At 47.6% G+C, this 25,251-nt stretch overlaps 1 protein-coding gene across 9 annotated transcripts in view; it reads left to right on the top strand.

Moving 5' to 3' along the window:
* The window catches only part of TCF3 (transcription factor 3), a 76,788-nt gene that overhangs the window by 6,192 nt on the left and 45,345 nt on the right, over positions 1 to 25,251 (top strand). For all 9 annotated transcript variants that reach the window (XM_081177760.1, XM_081177759.1, XM_081177758.1 and 6 more), the window contains exon 2: positions 87 to 159. In XM_081177760.1, the coding sequence (XP_081033886.1) occupies positions 87 to 159 (73 nt within the window). The remainder of the gene's footprint in view (positions 1 to 86; positions 160 to 25,251) is intronic.

Raw genomic sequence — 25,251 nt, 5'->3', positions numbered from 1 at the left:
TGGTTTAAGGAGCTGTTTGGCGCCTGGCAAATATATATCTGAGTTTCTAATGCTGTTTCCCCCCTCTTCTTCTTCTTCTTCCCCAGATGTTCCCGCTGCCAGTAGCCAATGGGAAAAACAGACCGACGACTCTGGCTAGCACGCAGTTCGGAGGATCAGGTATGCTTGAATATATCTCCCCGTATTTCTGGTTTTTGTCCTCCAGGGTTGCACAAACGAGGATCCTGAAGTCTTGTGCTTGCTGTTGCCGGCACTCCAGCTTCCTGCGTGGCAATAATAATAATAATTTTATAATAATTTATAATGATATAAATGATGCAAGCAGCGTCAGAGGTGATGATGGAAGTTGCGGGGATTCGGGCACAACATCTGGAGAGGGGCGACATGTGGGATTGTTGTGGGGAACAGGAGAGGATATATTGATTAATATTACCCTTGCTCTAAGGGATGCGGGTGGCGCTGTGGGTTAAACCACAGAGCCTAGGACTTGCCGCTCAGAAGGTCGGTGGTTCGAATCCCCGCAAGGACGGGGTGAGCTCCCGTTGCTCGGTACCTGCTCCTGCCCACCTAGCAGTTCGAAAGCACGTCAAAGTGCCAAGTAGATAAATAGGTACCACTCTGGCGGGAAGGTAAACGGCGTTTCCGTGCGCTGCTCTGGTTCGCCAGAAGCGGCTTAGTCCTGCTGGCCACATGACCCGGAAGCTGTACGCCGGCTCCCTCGGCCAATAAAGCGAGATGAGCGCCGCAACCCCAGAGTCGGCCACGACTGGACCTAATGGTCAGGGGTCCCTTTACCTTTTTAAACTTGCTCTAGCAAGTTTCTTTATACAGCAGAGTGCATTACCCCCTTTTACAGAAAGCTGGTTGCAGACTTGTGTGAGTCTCTTTAAGACAATAAGCATATTTAATTTGGCTTGCCCAAATTGAAATATGTTCTGTTATTCCTGGTGATACCCGTTTGACCCCTCCTAAAAGAATAAAGACACCGCAGTCTTATTCGTAAGTAACAAGAAGAAGTTTTACTCACAATCAGGCAGAGCGCAATGTGATCCGTGAAGGCAGCCTTTCGGCTTATAGTTACAAATACGGTGCTATACCTCGGTTCTCAAACTTAATCCGTTCCAGAAGTCCGTTCCAAAGCGTGTTCCAAAACCAAGGTGCACTTTCCCATAGAAAGTCATGCAAAATGGATTAATCTGTTCCAGACTTTTAAAACAACCCCTAAACCAGCAATTTAACATGAATTTTGCTATCTAACATAGGCGTCAGCAAACTTTTTTCAGCTGTCCCTCAGACCTTGTGGTGGGCCAGGCTATATTTTGGAAAAAATATATAAAATGAACGAAATCCTATGCCCCACGAATAACCCCGAGAGTTGAAGGAACGACCGCCTTTTAGAAAGAGGCGAGAGCAGAGAATGCCTCTTCTCAGACCAGGGATATGGGGAAACTCCAGGGGTCTTCCAGAGGTTGTACCAGCCCCCGCCCCCCAACTTCCAGCAGCCAATGCCGGGCCAAGGGTCTAGGGCAGGCCTAGGCAAACTCCGCCCTCCAGCTGTTTTGGGACTACAATTCCCATCATCCCTGACCACTGGTCCTGTTAGCGAGGGACGATGGGAGTTGTAGTCCCAAAACAATCTAGAGGACCGAGTTTGCCTTATGCCTGGTCTAGGGCAATGGGGTTTGTATCCTGGTTTGCGAGAACGGTTTGCTAGAAGGCTGCGTTTTTTATTTTTAACCGCAGGTGCAAAAGTTCAAGGTACATTTTGGGGGGGAGGGTCTCCCGACTTCGTGCGTCCTTTGATTTTGAGCATGAAAGCAAAATGTGCTTTGTTTGATAGAGGGGGTTTGCTTTGAATACGGGGCGTGTGTTTATTGAGACGTCTTCGCCCGTGCGTGTCTTGGGAGTGGGGGCGAGTCGGTGCACGTTCGCGAATTTTGAAGCTACAGGTGGTTACAGCCAAGTGTAATCTCTCTCTTTCCACCCCCACAACACACAAACACACTGGCCACCCCTTTCCACTCCCTCTGCCCGGAGCTTGTCACATCTGAGGAGGTTTCTTCAAACCCCAACTCCCGGCTTTGATGCTTTTCGCAAAATAATTTGGGCTTCTTACCGCAACCGCCCCAGCTGTGTTTGAGATTCTGGGATGGGCTGAGCGGTTCTGTAGTCTTTCCTTTCGCCTTGGCAGCGTTCGTCCTTTCTGAGAAAGAGAGGGGAAGCAAAAGGTTTGATCGAAGCTTCTGTTTTGTGGCCAGGTGGAGCTTCCATGTGCAGGAGCAGTCTATCTGAGAAAGAGCCGAGTGGGGATGTTGAAGCTGTCGTGCCCCAAAATTGGGTCCCCTAGGAAGCCAGAGGCTGCTTTCTGTCTGCAGCAGGGTTAAAACATTTTGACTTTTTCCAAAAAATCAGTTTCATGTATCATGAAGGGGTGAGCTTTTGCTTAGGACAGGGGTCAGCAAACTTTTTCAGCAGGGGGCTGGTCCACTGTCCCTCAGACCTTGTGGGGGGCCGGACTATATTTTGGAAAAAAAACATGAACAAATTCCTATGCCCCACAAATAACCCAGAGATGCATTTTAAATAAAAGCACACATTCTACTCATGTAAAAACATGCTGATTCCCAGAACGTCCGCGGGCTGGATTTAGAAGGCAATTGTGCTGGATCTGGCCCCGGGCCTTAGTTTGCCTATCCATGGCTTAGAAACACTGAAAAAGGGCCTGTTTCTTCTCAGTTGTGGGGGGAAAGGTCACCCCAAAATGCAACGCTGGAATAGCCATATAGGTAACTCAATGAAAACGATTGCAAGAATTTGTCGGAAATATGGAAACCTTGCCAAAAAAAACCATTGGGGATATTGGAGAATCACTGGAAGCAGGAGTCCTCCGTGCCCCAGATCCCAAGAAGTACCGTATTTTTTGCTCTATAAGACTCACTTTCCCCCTCCTAAAAAGTAAGGGGAAATGTGTGTGCATCTTATGGAGCGAATGCAGGCTGCGCAGCTATCCCAGAAGCCAGAACAGAGAGAGAGATTGCTGCTTTCGCTGCGCAGCGATCCCTCTTATTGTTCTGGCTTCTGAGATTCAGAATATTTTTTTTCTTGTTTTCCTCCTCCAAAAATTAGGTGTGTCTTATGGTCTGGTGCGTCTTATAGAGCGAAAAATATGGTAATTTGTGCTCAGAATGCGCAATCCAAGCGATGCAGGAAGTTTGTGGCGCTTGCAGCGCAAAGAAAGAGAAACAGCAAGTTCGATTTATTCTAAGCAGTAAGAAGGGATGTACAGAGGTACCTTAATCCGTTCTGGGAGTCCGTTCGGCTCCCAAAGCGGTCGAAAACCAAGGCATGGCGTCCGATTGGATGCAAGAGCTTCCTGCACTCAGATCGGAAGCCGCGTCGGACGTTCGGCTTCTGAAAAACGTTTGCAAATTCACTTCTGGATTTGCGGCATTCGGGAGCCGATTTGTTCGACTGCCAAGGTCCCATTGTACAATGCACAAAACATTGTGCAAATATCAGAAAACCCGCAACCTCTGTTATTCCCCTGTATCCCAATGCATAATTATTATGTACAATTTCATAGTGTGTTATGCAGTTACCTATACAAAAATCGATGATTTTGGGGTGACCCCCCAAAAAAAACCCGGTTTCGAAAGGACAGTTTTCATTCCTTTGCTTTCAGCCAAAAGCTCATTGAACTAAGCTGCAGGAACAAGAGGTTGCCAAAATAAAAACAAAGCTCTAGACTGCAGTCTTCCAGATGTTGATAAGATTCACAGGTTGCAGCGCCCTTAACTCTTGGCCCTGGGGATGGTTGAGAATTTGGCAGGCACATCCCCGTATCCCGACCTCCTCTTTATCAGGAGGGAATGCCTTCTCTCAATACAGTGGTCCCTTGGTTCTCAAACTTAATCCATTCCGGAAATTCCATTCCAAAACCAAAGTGTTCCAAAACCAAGGCACGCTTTCTCATAGAAAGTCATGCAAAACAGATCAGTCCGTTCCAGGCTTTTAACAACAACCCCTAAAACAGCAGCTTTACATGGATTTTACTCTCTAACAAGACCGCTGATCCATAAAACGATAGCAAGAATCAAGGTAAAGGGACCCCTGAAGGTCCAGTCGTGGCCGACTCTGGGGTTGTGGCGCTCATCTCACTTTACTGGCCAAGGGAGCCGGCGTACAGCTTCCGGGTCATGTAGCCAGCAGGACTAAGCCGCTTCTGGCGAACCAGAGCAGCGCACGGAAACGCCGTTTACCTTCCTGCCGGAGCGGTACCTATTTATCTACTTGCACTTTGACGTGCTTTTGAACTGCTAGGTTGGCAGGAGCAGGGACCAAGCAACAGGAGCTCACCCCGTCATTGTGGGGATTCGAACCGCCAACCTTCTGATCGGCAAGTCCTAGGCACTGTGGTTTAACCCACAGCGCCACCTGCGTCCCTAAAACAGCAGCTTACCTTTGGGCAAAAACCAGGAAACACAACAACCCCAAACCAACAACCGCATATCAAGGGAGCAAACGCCTGTTTTCTTTTCCTTCTTTGTGGATTTCCCCCCATCTTTAATTGTTAATTTGGTACACTTTGATCTCTCTCCAAAAAGGAAGGTTGGCGTTGCATCTGAGGGTTGCTTCGCCCCCTCTCCTTTCTCCCTGCCCACCCCCTTCGTCTCCCAAACAAAGAATTAAAACGCCACCCTGGATTATATCCGTAGAAAGATATATTTATATGTACGCACGCACCTAGGTATAAATCTCTTCCGCCCTTTATTGTGGAGCTGGGGGTGCAAGAAAGTTCACCTGATCTGCAAAGGCTTCAAATGGGGCTTGTTGCCAGCTTTTTCCGCATCTCTTTCTAGGATTTCAGTAATGCCTGAAATAATATATATATATGGTCCCGTGATTAAGGAAACGGAGGGCTTTTTAAAAATGAAAATAAAAAAACATTGCAAAAGAGTTCTGCCTTTCCCCAGCCACTCTGGCTTAATAATAAAATAAAATGAAGTGAGCTCGTTTTAAAGGTGGCAGCTATTCAGTTTTGCAAAGCCATAAAAACTACCTTTTTTGAAAAAAAAAATTATTGGTTTTTCCGTATATACACCCTCTAACAGTACAGTGGATGCTTGGGTTGCGAACGTGATAACGCCTAGGTTGTGGGTTCGATTCCTGCATGGGGCAAGTGCATATTCCTCCATTGCCCCAGGGGTGAACCTCAGGGTCCCTTCCAACCTGACAGTTCTCTAATTTGGCCGATGAAGCCCTTCCTTCATCATGCAAAATGCAGCGTGACGGCAGCCTTACGTTTTTATGTCTATAGGCAGATATATGCATGCCCGCGATGGATTGGCTGTAGATGTGCTAGTCTTTGTTAGTAGTAAAGGTAAAGGGACCCCTGACCGTTAGGTCCAGTCGTGGCCGACTCTGCGGTTGCAGCGCTCGTCTCGCTTTATTGGCCGAGGGAGCCGGCGTACAGCTTCCGGGTCATGTGGCCAGCAGGACTAAGCCGCTCCTGGCGAACCAGAGCAGCGCACGGAAATGCTGTTTACCTTCCCTATTTATCTACTTGCACTTTGTGCTTTCAAACTAGGTTGGCAGGAGCAGGGACCAAGCAACGGGAGCTCACCCCGTCATTGCGGGGATTGGAACCACCAACCTTCTGATCGGCAAGGTCTAGGCTCTGTGTAGTAGTTAGTAGTAGTAATAATAAGAAGAATTTTTATTGCACCCTGCCCATCTGACTGGGTTGTCCAGCCACACTTCCAACATATATAAAAACATAACAAAACATTACACATTAAAAGGCTTCCTACTACATGGTTGCCTTCAGATGTCTCCTAAAAGTCAGAGAGTTGTTTCTTTCCTTGACATCTGGTGGGAGGGCGTTCCACAGGGCGGGCGCCACCACCGACAAGGCCCTCTGCCTGGTTCCCTGTAACTTCACTTCTCTGAGGGAATCACCAGAAGACCCTTGGAGCTGGATCTCCATGCATTGGGACTCAAAGATTTCGGAGAAGGAGTCTGGGAGGGCAAGTGTTCCCCTCCCCTTGTCCTTCAGGAAAGTCCATACATACATGTGAAACAGTTTAATAAATTGTTCTGCGCATACTGATGTTCCCAAAGGGGAACATGAGCCCCAATACTTTCACGTGGCAAGCGAGGGAGCAATAGGTATTCTTCTTCTTCTTTTGTTGTTGTTGAAAGTGAAGAACTTTGCTACTAGCAAGACCAAGTTTTCTTGAATCCACTGCTCACCTTTTTTTGGCCAAATGATGTTGTGAAAATTGCAGTGTGCTTTAGATTCGACGGCGCATGAGACTCAAGTAAATGTGGTGCATTGCAGTTTCTGAAGCCCTACGTATAGGAAGGGTATTTAGAACAAGAGTCGTCATAATAGCGATCCGTAGTTAAAAGTAGAAGTCTTTTTTTCTCTTCAAAATGTGGCAATCGTAGCTTTGCAGCCTCCATAGGTGACCACATTCCCTGGCCGCCAATCTCATGTTTTCGCTTCTGTTCTGTATGTGCTCCGTAATAAATGCTTTTGTGCCCATTGAGATTTTTCAAAAAATGTCATTTACTGCAAATGGTGCGGGTTCCCCCATAACTGTTCATTTTCGCACGAGCTGCAAAATTCGGAGGAGCGCATCGCTGGTCTCGTTCTGAATTGCGTATAAATCTGGAATTTTTCAAATTAGAGTTGACATGCTTTAAAAGTGAGTGTTATCTCCTGGTTAAACTCTCTCTTTTTTTAGCAACACCTTCTCTGCCCTCCCCCCCAGTGAAAAACACACACACCTCGTTTCATCCTTTGTGTTGGCTCAATCTAAAGATTAAAATCATAGGCTGCATCTGGCCCTTGTCTTACTCAGAAGTAGACCCATTGACGTTAATAGACCTCGTGCCAGTTGTTTTTGGTGGGTCTACTCTTGAGTAAGGCCAGCACTGCCTGCAACCCCGTCGATTTCATTTTTCAGAAAACCCTTCCGGGCCGTTAAGGTTTTTTTTTTAATTTATTTTTTTAAATGGCATAAATTGCACATTGCATAAGTCAGACTGAGGGCTGGAACCTGGGCACATTTTCGCAGAATAACAAGTAAATGCAATGGGTTTGTCAACCCGTCCTGGCATGTCGAGACTCCCCAGGGTTGCAGGTCTTCGCAATAAAAAATTGCCACCCTCCTTGCAACAGCCACAGTTGCTATTTAAGTCAGGAGCACGAGAACTAGAACCTTGTCTTACCTTTTGGTCGGCGTGTTTTACGACCAGGCGCATTTTGGGACTTGGCGCTGTGATTTCTGGGAGAAAGTGGGCTTAAACATAGAGGAGGGAGAAAGGTTGTTTTCTGCTGCTCCAGAGAAGCGGACACGGAGCAATGGATCCAAACTACAAGAAAGAAGATTCCACCTAAACATTAGGAAGAGCTTCCTGACAGTAAGAGCTGTTCGACAGTGGAATTTGCTGCCAAGGAGTGTGGTGGAGTCTCCTACTTTGGAGGTCTTTAAGCAGAGGCTTGACAACCATATGTCAGGAGTGCTCTGATGGTGTTTCCTGCTTGGCAGGGGGTTGGACTCGATGGCCCTTGTGGTCTCTTCCAACTCTAGGATTCTATGATTCTAAACCCTTCTTCCAAATTTCCCTAGTAAATCAGCCCCCTCCCTCCCACTGCTGGATTGCAGTCAACAACACAGTATGGCCCCCAGCTGAAAGATTTCCCCCCCTTGAAAGTCCTGCCCCAAAATCAGGTGAAACGGTTGCGTCTATCCCCACCTGCCCACATCTGACAGCGATAAAGGTAAAGGGTAAAGGGACCCCTGACCATTAGGTCCAGTAGTGACCGACTCTGGGGTTGTGGCGCTCATCTCGCTTTACTGGCCGAGGGAGCTGGCGTACAGCTTCTGGGTCATGTGGCCAGCAGGACTAAGCCGCTTCTGGCGAACCAGAGCAGCGCACGGAAACGCCGTTTACCTTCCCACTTGCACTTTGTGCTTTCGAACTGCTAGGTTGGCAGGAGCAGGGACCGAGCTCCCCCCGTCATTGCGGGGATTCGAACCGCCGACCTTCTGATCGGCAAGTCCTAGGCTCTGTGGTTTAACCCACAGCGCCACCCGTGTCCCTTCTGACAGTGATACGCTGCCACAAAATAGGCCCCGTTCCCCCCACCCCGATTTCAGCAAGAGTTTGGCGTTCTCCCACAAAACGGGGCGGGGGGGAAGTCATGCCCATTCAGAGTGAGCGCAAGCAAGCACCACCCTCGCTCGGCGTTGGCTTTGCAACGATACCAACTTTGCCAAACCTGCCGAGCTGGCAGGAGCTGGGAGATGCCATCGTGCCGCCCTGACAAGATGGATCCCTCTGATTAGAAACACCCTCTATTTATTTTTGTTTTTTTATAAAAAAAAGAATATTAACATCCAGTCGAGATTAAAGGGAGTGTTGCGTGAGAAACTTCTTTACTCAAAACAGCAACTCACCGTCCTGCTAACCCAAACACCTCGTTACGCAGGATTTCCTTTCGTTTTTCCATCTGGGATTTTCAGAAACCCATTATTGAAGCGCAGGGGGTTTTATTTTGCAAGGTATTTTGCAAGGCCTTGGTTCCCAAACGTCTTGGTTCTCAAACAACTTGGAACCCCCGGCAGAAAGGGACTGAGAGAGATTTAAGGGCCTCGGACGTGAGGTTGCCAGGCTAATAATAGACGGACTAATGGACTATGGTTTTGGGATTGAAACCGGGGAAGGTTTGGAAATCCAAAGGGGGCTTGATCTTCTTTATTCTGTGTTTAATTTTGTGTTGCTATTAGTATAAGAATGGGGAATTTGTGGAAGGGAAACAGGGTCGACCTTAGAAAAAGTTTTTCACAAATGATTGAGGTACATAAGTTAAAAGTTGATATATAAATTGAACCAAATATAATAATGAATTAAGGTTAAAAATTTAATATAAATAAACATAATAGCAAATGAAGGTTAAGAAATTTGAGATAAGAACTTGTTGGATAAATATTTGGACTTGGAATACAAGAAGGGGGGAGGTAAGGGGAAGTCGCGGAAAAAAGTTATTGAAAATGGGACTGTAAAGGATGAATTCTCTTTTTTTCTTTTTGTTTTCTGTATTATTCGAAACTCTAATAAATATTACTTTAAAAAAAACAACAACTTGGAACCCAAACACTGCAAACCCAGAAGTAAGTGTTCCGGTTTGCGAACTCTTTTCGGAAGCCAAACGTGCTCCGTTTTGAGTGCCACGCTTCTGATTTGAGTGTTACGCCGAGGTCTGCCTGTTTTTGCTATTTATATTCCTTTTTTTGCTTTTTCGTTTCATTTTCGTTTCATTTTCACGACCAGTCCAGCTACTGACGGATCGATTGTGTGACTGCAGTACATTGATTCTTGCTTTCGCTTTATGGATCAATGGTCTCGTTAGATATTAAAATCCATGTTCAATTACTTTTTCAGGGGTTGTTTTCCAAAGTCTGGAACGGATTAATCCATTTTGCTTTGCTTTCTATGGGAAAGCAGTGTGCCTTGGTTTTGGAATCCTTTGGTTTTGGAACGGAATTTCCGGAACGGATTAAGTTTGAGAACCAAGGGACCAGTGTAGATGCCCATTGCAAAATTCACCCAATGGAGATGTCCATGTTCGGTATGCAAGGAGGGGGGGCGTTTCTGCCAAAGGGAGGGGGGTTGCTTTTGTTGTTGTTGAGTCGTTTAGTCGTGTCCGCCTCTTGGTGACCCCCTGGACCAGAGCACGCCAGGCCCTCCTGTCTTCCACTGCCTCCCGCAGTTTGGTCAAACTCATGCTGGTAGCTTCGAGAACACTGTCCCACCATCTCGTCCTCCGTCGTCCCCTTCTCCTTGTGCCCTCCATCTTTCCCAACATCAGGGTCTTTTCCAGGGAGTCTTCTCTTCTCCTGAGGTGGCCAAAGTCTTGGAGCCTCAGCTTCAGGATCTGTCCTTCCAGTGAGCACTCAGGGCTGATTTCCTTCCGAATGGAGAGGTTTGATCTTCTTGCAGTCCATGGGACTCTCAAGAGTCTCCTCCAGCACCAGAATTCAAAAGCATCCATTCTTCGGCGATCAGCCTTCTTGATGGTCCAGCTCTCACTTCCATACATCACTACTGGGAAAACCAGAGCTTGAACTATACAGACCTTTGTTGGCAAGGTGATGTCTCTGCTTTTTGAGATGCTGTCTAGGTTTGTCATTGCTTTTCTCCCAAGAAGCAGGCGTCTTTTAATTTCGTGGCTGCTGTCACCATCTGCAGTGATCACGGAGCCCAAGAAAGTAAAATCTTTTACTTTTAGCGGTCTGCAAAAAAAAGCGGCAATGGGATGTGAGGGGACTATTCTCCCCCCCCCCCAGCACCACCCCTAAATTGGGAATGTGCCAAACCACCGTGTTGATATCGAGGGAAATCGGGGACGGGGTACGTGTGTCTCTCGCGGCCTTTGGTTTTCTCTGCCAATTGCCGCCTCTCTCTTAAAAAATGGGGGGGGGGAGGAGAGACGGTTCGGCCTCCCTCCCGAAAGCTTGCAAATGCCCTATTAACATTGTTATACAAAACAGCAGTGTGCCATTTAATTAGGAAAAATAAGAACTAACCTCCACCATATGTTCCGTCTCTGTCGCTATTTGCATTTGAAAGTCCGGCTGTGTTTCAAAATGGGATTTTCGCCATATTGAAAAGACTCCAAGTTTGGGGGTTGCTATGGGGAACGCGGGGGAGGGGGGGAACGACGACGCTGTGCTTTCCTGCTGACTTCTTTTTAGCGGGGAATTTGCTTTTTTCCTCGTCGTGGCATCTACAGGCAGTTCTCGAGGGAGGAGATTGGTGGCCTGTTTTCGATGCCCCCCCCAAATAAAACATCTGTACCGCACTCTAATATATGATAGGCGAGCAGTTCTGCTTGGGTTTTAAAAAAAGCGAATCATGGGTTGCACAGTGGCAGGGAGTTCCGCAGGTTAGCCTTGCATTCTCCCTCCAGAAATGAAGGCTTCCTCTGGTTGTAAATATTAAGATGATACCAGCAAGAATGAGTCTTTCTATAAAAAAATATGATTTAAAGCAAGTCTTTAAATCGTGATTTAAATCAAATCCACACTGGCAGCTCGCGAGAAAAATATTGGGGAACGTGGATCGGTTTTATGATAAATTGGTTTTATGATAAAACAGATTCGGGGGGGGGCGCCGGACATTCCCAGTTCCGGCTAGAGATGGAACCCAGAGCCTTTGCCATCCAAAATCAAATTTGCAGCCCCTTGCCCTAATGATAAATCAGCATTCTAGTCCTCATTGTTCTCAGCAAAGAACTGGTTTAAGTACAGTGGTTCCTTGGTTCTCAAACGCTTTGGTTCTCAAACTCCGAAAACCCGGAAGTAAGTGTTCTGGTTTCCGAACATTTATCAAAAGCCGGACGCCCGACGCAGCTGTCTGCTATTATTTCCGGGGCGCCTGCGCCAATCAGAAGCTGCGCCTTAGTTTCTGAACATTTCGGAAGTCAAATGGACTTCCAGAACGGATTAAGTTTGGCGCTTTTGCTTTTTGCTCTTTATTTTGCATTTTTGGTTTTGAGGCTTTCCCAGTTCGTTTGTTTTTGTGACTGTGTGGAACCCAGTTCAGCTACTGATTAATTGATTGTGTGACTGCGGAAATAGATAAAAGCCCCCCCATCCAAACAATGGCCATCATCAGTGCAGGCAAGAAAAAAAATTCATTTTAAATTTTATCGTCCACAATACTGTCTTATTTATTTCATTGTACAGTGCATTGATTATTGTTTTCATTTTATGGATCAGTGGTCTCATTAGATAGTAAATTTCATGTTGAATTGTTGTTTTTCAAAGTCTGGAACGAATCGATCCATTTTGCATGACTTTCTATGGGAAAGCGGGCCTTGGTTTTGGAACACTTTGGTTTTGGAACGGGAATTCCGGAACGGATTAAGTTTGAGAACCAATGTACCACTTTAGATGTACGGATCGTTCCTTCTGCAAGCAGGACAAGCCTGCCTTGACGGGGGACCTTCCGGGCAAATTATTCTGGTCGAGAGTTTGCATCTCAAAACGTGCCAAGTCTTTTTTATATACCTGATGATCATTCCAGATCCGGAGAGCAGCAGTTTCAACTCAGGAAGCTGGCCTGAAACCTAAATTTAAACTCCGTTCTATTTTAAATCGGCTCGGGAATTCTCTCTCTCTCAACGCCCCCCTCCAAATTTGGTAAACTTATTTTTTAAAAACAAAACACCCATTCGTCGTTTGGCACGTGAGAACCAGAAACCGGATGGTGAATGAACTGCCGGTTATTTATTTTTAATTTTTTGGGACTACCGTTTGGGGTTTCGCTCAGCAAAATTTGGACCAGAACCCCAGCTTAGCAAACTTTCCTGTTAACGCATCATCAAGCGACGAAAGGACCTCTGGGAATCTCAGGGCAAGTACACAAAAGCAGATGGGCGCGATATAAATACAGTGGTAACTTGGTTCTCAAACTTGTTGTTGTTGTTTAGTCATGTCCGCCTCTTGGTGACCCCCTGGACCAGAGCACGCCAGGCCCTCCTGTCTTCCACTGCCTCCCGCAGTTTGGTCAGACTCATGCTGGTAGCTTCGAGAACACTGTCCCACCATCTCGTCCTCTGTCGTCCCCTTCTCCTTGTGCCCTCCATCTTTCCCAACATCAGGGTCTTTTCCAGGGAGTCTTCTCTTCTCCTGAGGTGGCCAAAGTCTTGGAGCCTTAGCTTCAGGATCTGTTCTTCCAGTGAGCACTCAGGGCTGATTTCCTTCAGAATGGAGAGGTTGGATCTTCTTGCAGTCCATGGGACTCTCCAGAGTCTCCTCCAGCACCAGAATTCAAAAGCGATCAGCCTTCTTGATGGTCCAGCTCTCACTTCCATACATCACTACTAGGAAAACCATAGGCTTGGTCTTTATTGAAGACTGTCGCGACAGGACTCCCACCTGCCACCAGGTGAAACAGGATGGAAGCCCTGAACAAAACAGCCCCCAAACTTTTATTAGCTGCTCATCCCCATGTCATACCCCCCCAAAATTACATCACTCATACATCACAGTTACATCATGAAAGGGGAGGTCTGGTGGCCGTAATCTGAGCATCCTGGACCCTGCCCCATGGTTCCCCTTGCCCTCCACCAAACACCCATCAAGTGTAACAAAGGAGATATTTACATTTCCCTGTTTCCCAGCCAAGTGAATCACACCCTTTTGTCTTCATCTGGGTTTGTTATTTCTGGACTGGCTACCTGTCTGGCACTCAGGTATCAGGAGGCCAGGGATTATCACTCAGGCAGAGGGGCTGCTGAGGAGCTGAGCTCACCTGTCTATAGGAATTTCTGAAGTTTTCCCAGTGAGCCAGTACATAGGAACATTGATCAGTGAATTCTGACATTTGGTATCGTGCAGCAGAGGCCCTTTGAATAGATAGGAAGAAACTGCGATGAAGTGTTTTGTGGGGACAAATCACAAAAGTCACAAAAGCGATGGTGCTGGTTTTGGTAGTGGGCTGCATGTGCATGATATCTGCTGGAGGGGCAACCCCCCCCCCCCGCACCCTATGCATAAATTCCGGCAACAAGTTGCATTTGGACCCCGTTCCCAGTAGCAAAAGGGGATTTTGAATGCTGTCTGGGGGATTTCGTCCGGCGCCTGCACCCGAGGCCCCCCAAAGCAGTGTAAGAAGCCTGATCTACCTCGCAGGAATGTTTTGAATGTGCCAGGAAGGAGGGAGAATCTCCCGGGCCGGGAAAGCAGGGTGCAAGCGAGGGAATGGAATAAGACCTGCAAACGAAACGCAGTCCTCCTTTGCAGAGCTTCTTTGCAAGGCAAGAAAGGAGCACTCACCGTATTGTTGTGGCAACTGCAGTTTAGGAAAAACAGTCTTTAAGACAAAGGATTTCCCAGGCTGCCTGCCTGCCTCCCCCCTTTTCTTCCCACCTCCCTGTTTTCTGTTTAAAGCAGGTGGCCGCCAGGGAACAACTTTGTTTACGGAAGAAAAGAGGGCTTTTTTTCTTTCTTTCTCGGAGGGGCAAGCTTGTTTTTCTGGGCTGGGGAATAGGCCCTTTCCTGGCAAGGAGCAATTCAAGTCCTTATCTCCTTTTCCTGCTCTGTGAGTCACCCGTCGGACGGACGGCGTGCTGCGGATAGTGACCCTGTGCCACCCCAAAGCACCTTTGCCTTGTTTGTTTCCATCCCCTAAAAAAATACCAACGTACCTCTTGCAAGAGGTGCTCAGCTCGGCTCCTTCTCGTAAAAACGTGCTAAGATTGTAGTCCTCATGACTAGCCGATAGCGTGCTGCCTTCTCCCAAGTCAAACCCAATGGTCTATTGAGCTCAGGGTTCCCTGTTCTGACCGGCAGCAGCTGTCCAGGGTTTCAGGCACCATGGATTTTTTATTATTATTAATTATTATTATTAATTATTGAGTTTATTTTCTGCCCTATACCCGGAGGATTCAACCTCAGACCTTTGCATGCAAAGCCCCAAATAAGATTCTAGTCCGTGTTTGAGCTGATTCATGCAAGATTCTGCTTTACATGGGATTTCAATGGCAGAATCAGCATCCGGGGGAATTGGGGAAATTCAACAACTTTCAACAACTGGTCCCATCACCTCCTGGCAAATAGAAGGGGAAGAAATGGAGGCAGTGAGAGATTTTACTTTCTTGGGCTCCATGATCACTGCAGATGGTGACAGCAGTCACGAAATTGAAAGACGCCTGCTTCTTGGGAGAAAAGCAATGACAAACCTAGACAGCATCTTAAAAAGCAGAGACATCACCTTGCCAACAAAGGTCCGTATAGTTAAAGCTCTGGTTTTCCCAGTAGTGATGTATGGAAGTGAGAGCTGGACCATAAGGAAGGCTGATGGCCGAAGAATGGATGCTTTTGAATTCTGGTGCTGGAGGAGACTCTGGAGAGTCCCGTGGACTGCAAGAAGATCCAACCTCTCCATTCGGAAGGAAATCAGCCCTGAGTGCTCACTGGAAGGACAGATCCTGAAGCTGAGGCTCCAAGACTTTGGCCACCTCAGGAGAAGAGAAGACTCCCTGGAAAAGACCCTGATGTTGGGAAAGATGGAGGGCAAAAGGAGAAGGGGACGACAGAGGACGAGATGGTGGGACAGTGTTCTCGAAGCTGCCAGCATGAGTTTGACCAAACTGCAGGAGGCAGTGGAAGACAGGAGTGCCTGGCGCGTTCTGGTCCAGGGGGTCACGAAGAGGCGGACACCACTAAACGACTCAACAACAACAACAAACAACTTTCTTCGGGCGATATCCACCGTTTCCCCCACCAAAAAAAAGCGGCACAGCTTTTTGTGTCTGTATTTTTCATTTCTTGAAATATGGCACCCTCCCACCCCCACCCCCCGAGATGAGTTTCCCATCCAATTTGAAACCAGACCGGCCCCTGCTTAGCTTTGCAAATTTGCTAGTGGTTTTACTGCTTTTTGCCACTAGGTTTATTCGGAATTTTAGTTGGAGGTGCTGCAAGTCAGTGCATACAGTATGGGGCTAGGTAGGCTGTTTCGGTATAAGTTAGGGAGAGAGGTTAAAGATTAGCAGCTGTAAATAATAATAAAATTTGTTCTGAAAACCGGAAAAACTTCAACCCAGTTTTCCGGAGACTTTATGTCCCCCAAGTCGTCCGTTCGAAAAGCAAACTGGAAAACTTTGCAGAAAATCCCTGTTCTTAAAATCACGGGTTTCTAAAAAAATCCAGGTGGGGGAAACGAGGTCCCACAACTTGCAAAACTATTTTTTTACATATATCCTCGGATATATATTTATCTATCTATGCATAGACATATGGGCAAGTATTTAATGGCTGGTTCCGTCTGGGTGTGAACGTTAAAAAAAAAAAGAAAACACACCACACAATTGATTTTATTGTGTTGACTTTAAAAAAAACCTCCCCCCCCCTTTTTCTCAGCGGCCTTCCCCTTTGAGGTCTTTTGTTTGGTCACCGTGGGGCGACCTTGTTTTCACAGCTGCCAGGAAGTGTTTTGGGGGCTGCAGAGTTTTTCTTATTTTTAATTGTTTTCAACCCTCCGGCTTATCTGCGCTCCGTTCTCGGTCGTCATCTCTTTCCCCCATCCCTCCCCTGCCGGGTTTATATTTACAGGCTGTGCCGGCAGAGCGTGAGTTTTTTAATTTTGGGGTCGCGGGTTCGAGTCTTGCGCAGGGTAAAAGATTGCAAGCATAGCAGGGGGTTGGGTTGGATGATCCCCCTTCCAGCTCTATGACTCTGCGGTTGGTTCCATGACTTCGGAAGAGCTTGGCGGGCAGAGCGTGCGACTCCTAATCTTCGGGTTGCGGGTTCGAGTTTTTCATCGGGGAAAAGAATTCCTGCACGTCAGGGGGTTCGGCTGGACGACCCCTGTGGGTGCCTTCTCCTTTCCTCTCCCTGCTGTCCCTCTAAGCTAAAACACCCCAAGCGATGGAACCGTTTGAGGCAGAGACTCCTTATCCCTGGGTTGCGGGTTCAAATCCTGAGTCGGGCAAAAGATTCCTGCATTGCCGCGGTCCAGATGTCCCTCGTGGTTCCTATGATTATTCGTTAAATTTGTATACCGCCCTCTCCCCGCAGGTCTCAGGCTGCACCGCGGGATAAAACCACAACATGAAAACACAAAATTCATTATCGAGAAAGCAAAAACCGCCAGTCATTCCCGCCCCCAACCCATGTGATGCCTCTTCTCCTTGCATACCCTCTTGAGTTCAAAAGCTCCAAGCGCTGCAACCGCTTTGAGCCGGGTTGTGGGTTCGAGTCCTGCGTTGGTCAAAATATTCCTTCATGGCAGGGAGTTGGATTAGATGACTCTGGGGTTCCCTTCCCGTTCTGGTACGATCTGCGTCGAATTTTGCCTCCACCCCCTGGCTTTCTTCTCCCTAAAAAGAAAAAGTTTTCTTTTCCCAGACCCCCAAATCTAAAAATGTAGGTGGGGCCAGTGGGCGGAGCAAAGCCAGACAGCCTGTTGAGGTGGACCCCATTTAAGCTTCCTCACCCCCAGATCTTAGTTCGCTTTCTCAGCCTAGGGAGATCTGGGTTCGAATCCGCTGCCTGGCCACCAACTCACTTGGAAACCTTCCTGCAGTTCCTCGCCTGCCTGGTCTGCTTTGCAGGGCTGGTATGCAGGTGTTCTTGTTGTTGAGTCGTTTAGCTGTGTCTGCCTCTTTGTGACCCCCTGGACCAGAGCACGCCAGGCCCTCCTGTCTTCCACTGCCTCCCGCAGTTTGGTCAGACTCATGCTGGCAGCTTCGAGAACACTGTCCCACCATCTCATCCTCTGTCGTCCCCTTCTCCTTGCGCCCTCCATCTTTCCCAACATCAGGGTCTTTTCCAGGGAGTCTTCTCTTCTCATGAGGTGGCCAAAGTCTTGGAGCCTCTGCTTCAGGATCTGTCCTTCCAGTGAGCACTCAGGGCTGATTTCCTTCAGAATGGAGAGGTTGGATCTTCTCGCAGTCCATGGGACTCTCAAGAGTCTCCTCCAGCACCAGAATTCAAAAGCATCCATTCTTCAGCGATCAGCCTTCTTGATGGTCCAGCTCTCACTTCCATGCATCACTACTGGGAAAACCATAGCTTTAACTATACGGACCTTTGTTGGCAAGGTGATATCTCTGCTTTTTAAGATGCTGTCTAGGTTTGTCATTGCTTTTCTCCCCAGAAGCAGGCGTCTTTTAATTTCGTGGCTGCTGTCACCATCTGCAGTGATCATGGAGCCCAAGAAAGTAAAATCTCTCACTGCCTCCATTTCTTCCCCTTCTATTTGCCAGGAGGTGATGGGACCAGTGGCCATGATCTTCGTTTTTTTGATGTTGAGCTTCAGACCATATTTTGCCCTCTCCTCTTTCACCCTCATTAAAAGGTTCTTTAATTACTGCAGGTAGAGATACCTTATTTTACACACTATGAGAATGTGATTTATTTATTTTTTAAAAGGCAGTCTTTTGCTGTTTTCACTTTTGGTTCAGAATGGGATTTTGAGCCGTACGTCTAACCGATCGCTGGAACCGAGCCCAAATTGCTGCCAGATATCGTCTCCGGCATTTGGCTGAACTTTGCTGTAGGGATTTCAAAGGGAAGAGGCCAGCGTTGTGTTGTGCGGAAAGGGAATCGAGTCGGGGAGGCTAAGTCTACTCTCGAGTAGAACGCTGCTGGCCGCAACCTTATCGCAGCTTTCCCCATAAATCCGTACCCGGTTGCCCCCTTATCCCGTGAAAAACATGCAGAAAATACTCCCTGCTAAGAAAGAGCGTAACGGAATACAATTCGAAACAGTGGCACTTAATTGCACATTAATCCAATTAAAACGGTTTCGTTTAATTAATTCAATGGAACTGATGGACTTGATCCAGCGATAGCAAGCTTTGCAGAATCCAGGAGTTAGTCTTTTGCAATTCCAGCCCCCCCTCCCAGTTATGCCACTGCCTACACTGGGAGCCACTGGTCTGCGGTTTAGTTTGTGAATGGCTTCTTTCTGAAGATCCGTGATTCGCCCCAGGCGAGCGGCTGCATTAAACCTCTGGCCTGAGGCTCGCTTAGGGCTACCCGGCCTGATTCTGCGCTTTCAGACTCGGAAGCAACACTCTCAGAAGTGTCTCCCCCCCCAAAAAAATGTGGTGTTTCTTCCCAGGTTCAGAAGTTCTCTCCCAGGCGAGCGGCAAGCCCCTTTACTCGTGAGTAGGCGCTATTTCAATGCAGGTGGGGCTTTGCTGCTGAGTTAAAGGCCTCCGATCCGTCGTGCGGTCTGTGTAGTTTTCCCCTTTTCGTCTTTCCGGCAAAGTGTTGAATGGTGCTTCTGTGTGAATCTGTGCTTAATAATAATAATAATAATAATAATTTTATTATTTATAGCCCGCCTGGTGGGACGTGGGTGGCGCTGTAGGTTAAACCACAGAGCCTAGGACTTGCTGATCAGAAGGTCGGCAGTTCAAATCCCCGCAATGACGGGGTGAGCTCCCGTTGTTCGGTCCCTGCTCCTGCCAACCTAGCAGTTTGAAAGCACGTCAAGTGCAAGTAGATGAATAGGTACCGCTCCGGCGGGAAGATAAACGGCCAGAGCGGTACCTATTTATCTACTTGCACTGGCATGCTTTTGAACTGCTAGGTTGGCAGGAGCAGGGACCGAACAACGGGAGCTCAACCCGTCATTGCGGGGATTTGAACTGCCGACCTTCTGATCAGCAAGTCCTAGGCTCTGTGGTTTAACCCACAGCGCCACCTGCGTCCCAGTGAGGTCTGTCCGTTGCAACCTGTTTAATTACTATTTGCCGACGTTCGGTTTTCCTGTTTACCATTCGATTTGGATCGATGGTGGAATGTTGCTTTGTTCGTCGTGAGCCGTTTATGTCAAACTTATTGCGGCTTTTTACATTGCGTCGTTACTATTCATGTGCAGTGTTTTATTACGTTTTTATACGTGTTGGTAGCTGTCCACAGTGGCTGGGCCAACCCAATAAGATGGACGGGATATAGAAAAAAATATCATTATTAAATTATTGTAACTTGATTGTCCGGGATGAGGGCGGGAGGACGGAGTATACTGGGAAAACAACTTTGCTGCTCGTGACGAAGGCTAAGCCTAATTATTGGCCGGCTACTTTTATTGATTCCCCCACCCTTCCCAAATCTTGCTCGACAACGTCTCCCCCCTCCTCCCGATTCCAGCTCCGATTAGCCACTTAAAAGCAGCTTAATAGGGAAGTGTTTATCATGGTAGCCGTCTGCTACCTTCGGCTAAATCAAATTATCGTCCCCACCTGCCTTTGGGGGTCTCTTCCCCCTTTAAGGGGGAAAAAACACCCCAGGAATCTGAGCAAAACTCAGATCGCTGGGCTTGAACATCTGCCATGTGTCTATTTTAAGTTTCGCGAAAAATCCATGCGTCTCCCATGTGCGATTCTCCGGAGCTTGTAGACCCGAAGGAAATCCTGCGAAAGAGCAGTAGCTGGGCCAGCCGCAAAAGGACAGAAAATGCAGATTTTTGTGTGTGTTTTAAATCGTGCGTCGTTGGGTGGATCTGCACTTCCGCCTTCTTGCCAGCTTCCTTGGAGGGGGCGCTCAAGAGCAAACAGCAGTGGAATCGTAGAGTTGGGACCCCGAGGGTCATCCATCCTAACCCTTTGCAATCCAGGAATCTCAGTACCGAATACCCAGCTCTACCACTCTTTTAAATCGGAACCAGTGAAGGCGGTGAAGGTCCTGTGTGAGTGTCTGGAGGCAGTTGGAGGATGGATGGCGGCTAACAGATTGAGATTGAATCCTGACAAGACAGAAGGACTGTTTTGGGGGGACAGGGCGGGCAGGTGTGGAGGACTCCCTGGTCCTGAATGGGGCAACTGTGCCCCCAAAGGACCAGGTGCGCAGCCTGGGAGTCATTCTGGACTCACAGCTGTCCATGGAGGTGCAGGTTAATTCTGTGTCCAGGGCAGCTCCGTCTGGTACGCAGGATGAGACCCTCCCTGCCCGCAGACTGTCTGGCCAGAGTGGTGCATGCTCTGGTTATCTCCCGCTTGGACTACTGCCATGCGCTCTACGTGGGGCTGCCTTGGAAGGTGACCTGGAAACTACAACTAATCCAGAATTCGGCAGCCAGACTGGTGACTGGGAGTGGAGACCACATAACACCGGTCCTGAAAGACCTACATTGGCTCCCAGGACGTTTCCGAGCACAATTCAAAGTGTTGGTGCTGACCTTGAAAGCCCTAAACGGCCCAGTAGACCTGAAGGAGCGTCTCCACCCCCTATATTTTTGGGGGGGCGATGAACGAATTCCTATTCCCCACAAATAGCCCAGAGATGCATTTTAAATAAAAGGACACATTCTACTCATGTAAAAACACGCTGATTCCCGTGGGCCGGATTTAGAAGGCGATTGGGCCAGATCCTGGTTTAAGGAGCCTAGGCTATGCATCCGAGTTTCTAACTCATTTTCAGGGGGAAAACGTTGGAGGGGATGGAATAGGACGTCCCTATTTTCAGGGGAGAAACGTTGGAGGGGATGGAATAGGACGACCCTATTTTCAGGGGAGAAACGTTGGAGGGGATGGAAGAGGACGTCCATATTTTCAGGGGAGGAACGTTGGAGGGGATGGAATAGGACGTCCCTGTTTTCATGGGAGAAACGTTGGAGGGGATGGAATAGGACGTCCCTATTTTCAGGGGAGAAACGTTGGAGGGGATGGAATAGGACGTCCCTCTTTTCAGGGGAGAAACGTTGGAGGGGATGGAATAGGACGTCCCTCTTTTCAGGGGAGAAACGTTGGAGGGGATGGAATAGGACGTCCCTATTTTCAGGGGAGAAACGTTGGAGGGGATGGAATAGGACGTCCCTATTTTCAGGGGAGAAACGTTGGAGGCTATATGAATATTGAAATGGAATTTGCACGTTATTGATAGTCTTATCCTCCTGGAATCTTCAGAGTCGCAAGGGACCCAAGTTTTCTAACCCTCATTTGAAGCCATCAAGGTCATTGGCCATCTCTGCCTCTTGTGGCAGGGAGTTCCATAGTCTAACTCTGCAGGAAGAATTCCTCCTTTTAGTTTGTCCCGAACCTCCCGGCGTTCAGTTTCCTTGGCTGAGCCCAAGTTCGAGTCTTACAACAAAGGGAGAAAGATGTCTGTCTGTCTCTTAGTCTGTCCACTTTCTCTCAACCGTAGATGGTGGGTTTGCATGCAAGCTTTGCAGCTTTGAAACCCTTAAATGGGGGTTGGGGGTGGGACACACTCCCCCCCCCGACAAGCTACATTTTATATTATTAGTACGTATTTAATTAGAACACGAACACACAAATGCTTTATGAATATTCATGATCGGGGTTATTAAAATGCATAATTAATCTGTGGGGTCTCTCTCTCTTTCTCTCTTTTCCCCGTTTTAATAACTCTATTAACGTAGCCATGGTGGGAGGGAGAAAGGGAGCCCTGTGTTATTGTCCCTTCCTGCCGACCGGACGGGACGTGGCGTTCAGACGTTCCTGGCGATCTGGAAGCTATCGTATTTTTTAATTACACTGGTCTCTGCTTAAAGAAAAATACTGATTTTTATTTGCAGTGGACCGTGTAGCCAGTTAGGTTTTTATTCAGAGAAGACATGCAGGAAGAAAATAATCCATGCCTGCTCATTTCAGCAATAATAATAATAACAATAATTTTATTATCAATCAATCAAATACCTTTATTGGCATCGCAGGGTAAAATGTTTCAAGTTACTGGAATAATTAAAAGGACAAGGGTGAATCTGTCAAGGGTTATAACGCTACACTATGGTCGCGTGCATTTGGATATTCTCCTGCGTCCTGTCTATTTTCCACGTGGGTGGCACTTTGGTCTAAACCACTGAGCCTCTTGGGTTTGCCGATCAGAAGGTCGGCGGTTCGAATCCCCACGACGGAGTGAGCTCCCGTTGCTCGGTCCCTGCTCTTGCCAACCTAGCAGTTCGAAAGCACACCAGCGCAAGTAGATAAATGGGCACTGCTCCGGTGGGAAGGTAAACGGCGTTTCTGTGCGCTCTGGTTTCCGTCATGCGCCAGAAGCGGTTTAGTCCTGCTGGCCGCACGACCCAGAAAGCTGTCTGTGGACAAACGCCGGCTCCCTCGGTCCGAAAGCGAGATGAGCGCCGCAACCCCATAGTCGCCTTTGACCGGACTTAACCATCCAGGGGTCCTTTACCTTTTACCTGTTTTCCGAAATGATAACTCATTGGGAACCCTTTTGGGTAGAATTGTGGCTAAAAAGGAAGCTACCAAAGCAGTGATATCTGCCAGCAGAAACCTCTTTTGGCTTCTTCTCGGAGTTATGGGCCAGAACTCCGACATTTCGCTCAGCATCGGTTGGCGAGGTCTGCTGTGCAAAGGGAAATCTAAGAGAACGTGGTCCATTGAATCGGGTCCTCCTTGGTTGCAGGCACACAAAGGGGCTCAAGATCTTTTGGGTGACAGCTCTGCATTTGGACACCTTCTAAGAGATGGGCAGCGAATTTTGCGTTCCCTGAGATTATTGTTCTGTATGGGACAATGACAATAAAGATTATTGTACGCAGGTGGTGCTGTGGGTTCAACCACAGAGCCTAGGACTTGCCGATCAGAAGGTCAGTGGTTCAAATCCCCGTGACGGGGTGAGCTCCCATTGCTCGGTCCCTGCTCCTGCCCACCTAGCAGTTTGAAAGCACGCCAAAGTGCAAGTATATAAGTAGGTACCACTCTGGCGGGAAGGTAAACAGCGTTTCCGTGCGCTGCTCTGGTTCGCCAGAAGCGGCTTCGTCCTGCTGGCCACATGACCCGGAAGCTGTACGCCGGCTCCCTCGGCCAATAAAGCGAGATGAGCGCCGCAACCCCAGAGTCGGCCACGACTGGACCTAATGGCCAGGGGTCCCTTTACCTTTACCTAATGAAGTTCTAGGCTGCATCCACAGAAGTCTAGTGTCCAGATCATGGGAATTAATAGTCCCGCTCTATTCTGCCTTGGTCAGACCACACCTGGAATAATGTTTCCAGATCTGGGCAGCAGAATTTAAGATGGATGTTGACAAGCTGGAAGGTGGGCAGAGGAGGAAGACCACGATGATCAAGGGTCTGGAAACCGAGCCTGATGAGGAATGGTCGAAGGAGCTGAGGCTGTTCAGCCTGGAGAAGTGGAGACAGCAGAGCCATCTTCCAATATGGGCTGTCAAATGGGAGAGGGAGCAAGCTTGTTTCCTCCGGCTCCCGAGGGTAGGACTCGAACCCGTGGCTTCGAGCAAAGAGAAAGGAGATTCCGAAAGCTTTCTGGCAGTCAGAGCTGTTCTGACACCCGGTGGCGGACTCTCCTTCCTCGAAGGAGTTTAAGCAGAAGTTTGAATGGCCCTCTATCCTGGATGCTTTAGATCCCTGCATTGCCAGGGGGTTGGAATAGATGACCGCTGGGGTTCCCTTTCACAGTTCCACGGTTCTATTTTTTTAAAAATTAATATTTTATTAAGTTTTCTCAATAAAGGAATTCAAAAAGAATACAAAAACAGAAGAAAAAAGTACAAAAACAGAAAGATACAGAATCAAAATACAAAAATACAAACATTAGAAAAATGAAAAACACATAAAAAAGAAAAAAAACAAAAAACAAAACTCCCTCTTTTTTAGCTCCTCTTTAGTTATTTTCCTGACTTCCTCACTCCTCCCTTTTTTGTATCCCTTTTTTAAAGTTGTTTCAGCAAATTCATAATCAATTTAGTTTATCTATTATCAATCCCATCTTACATTTTGCCTTGTTGCTAGAACCCCTTAAATTCATTTCAACGTCATCAACATTCAAAAATTTTACAATGTTTCTGTAAATAAATTTTAAATTTCCTCCACTCTTCTTCCACCGACTCTTCTCCCTGGTCCCACGATTCTATCATTTGATCTGCTCCTTTAACCGTTCCTCTGTGTCAGGATGTAGGATCTGTAAGCTCCTTGCGGGCAGAGACCCATGTCCATTGACCCGGCTGTATAGTGATTTACCGAAGCTCTCAAATACTGCTTTTTATTAGCGGGTTTTGTAAATTTCACGTTTTTGGCCGATGCAGATTAAACTCTTCTAGAATGGAGCGTCAAAAAAGGGGGGGTCACCAGGGGGTGGGACGCACTAAATGGCGCATTTTTCAGAGCAAACGTTATTGTCGGAGGCGACAGGAATGCACAGCTCGCCCCTCCGAAAAAAAATACTATCCCAAGTCGCATTAACATTTTTTTTTCCGCCACCGCGATTCCGCAAAGTAATCACATTGGAGAGAGCAGGGATTGGGGGGGAAAAGGAGGAGCGGGGTATTTTTATTTTTTATTTTTTGATTAGGAAACAAAATCTAAATGAGGGTTATGAATATTCATTAGGCGTGGAGATTAATATGCATAATTATGCAAATTAGACAGCAATTAAACACCGATTCTCCGGGGAAATGATTAACACAAAAGGCTGCGGAATGGAAGCCTTGCAATTTTGAAAGAAGTTTCTGGTTAAATGAACAGTGAGGGGAGATGGGGAAGGCTGCGATTCACATAATAATAAGATGGAAAGGGGGGAGCGGGAAACGATTCACACAATGGGGTGTTTTTTTGTGTGAGTGCGGCGTTGCACTTTTGCACACCCAGCCTTGCACACTCGCGTCGGGGGCGTGCGTCAAAGACCTTTGCATGCACAGTGCGATGCCTTGGTTCTCAAACTTAATCTGTTCCGGAAATCCCGTTCCAAAACCAAAGCGTTCCAAAACCAAGGCAGGGCT

Source organism: Podarcis bocagei (genome assembly GCF_964188305.1).
Source record: "Podarcis bocagei genome assembly, chromosome: 18".
Classification (NCBI taxonomy): domain Eukaryota; kingdom Metazoa; phylum Chordata; class Lepidosauria; order Squamata; family Lacertidae; genus Podarcis; species Podarcis bocagei.
This window is presented reverse-complemented; position numbering and strand designations above follow the sequence as displayed.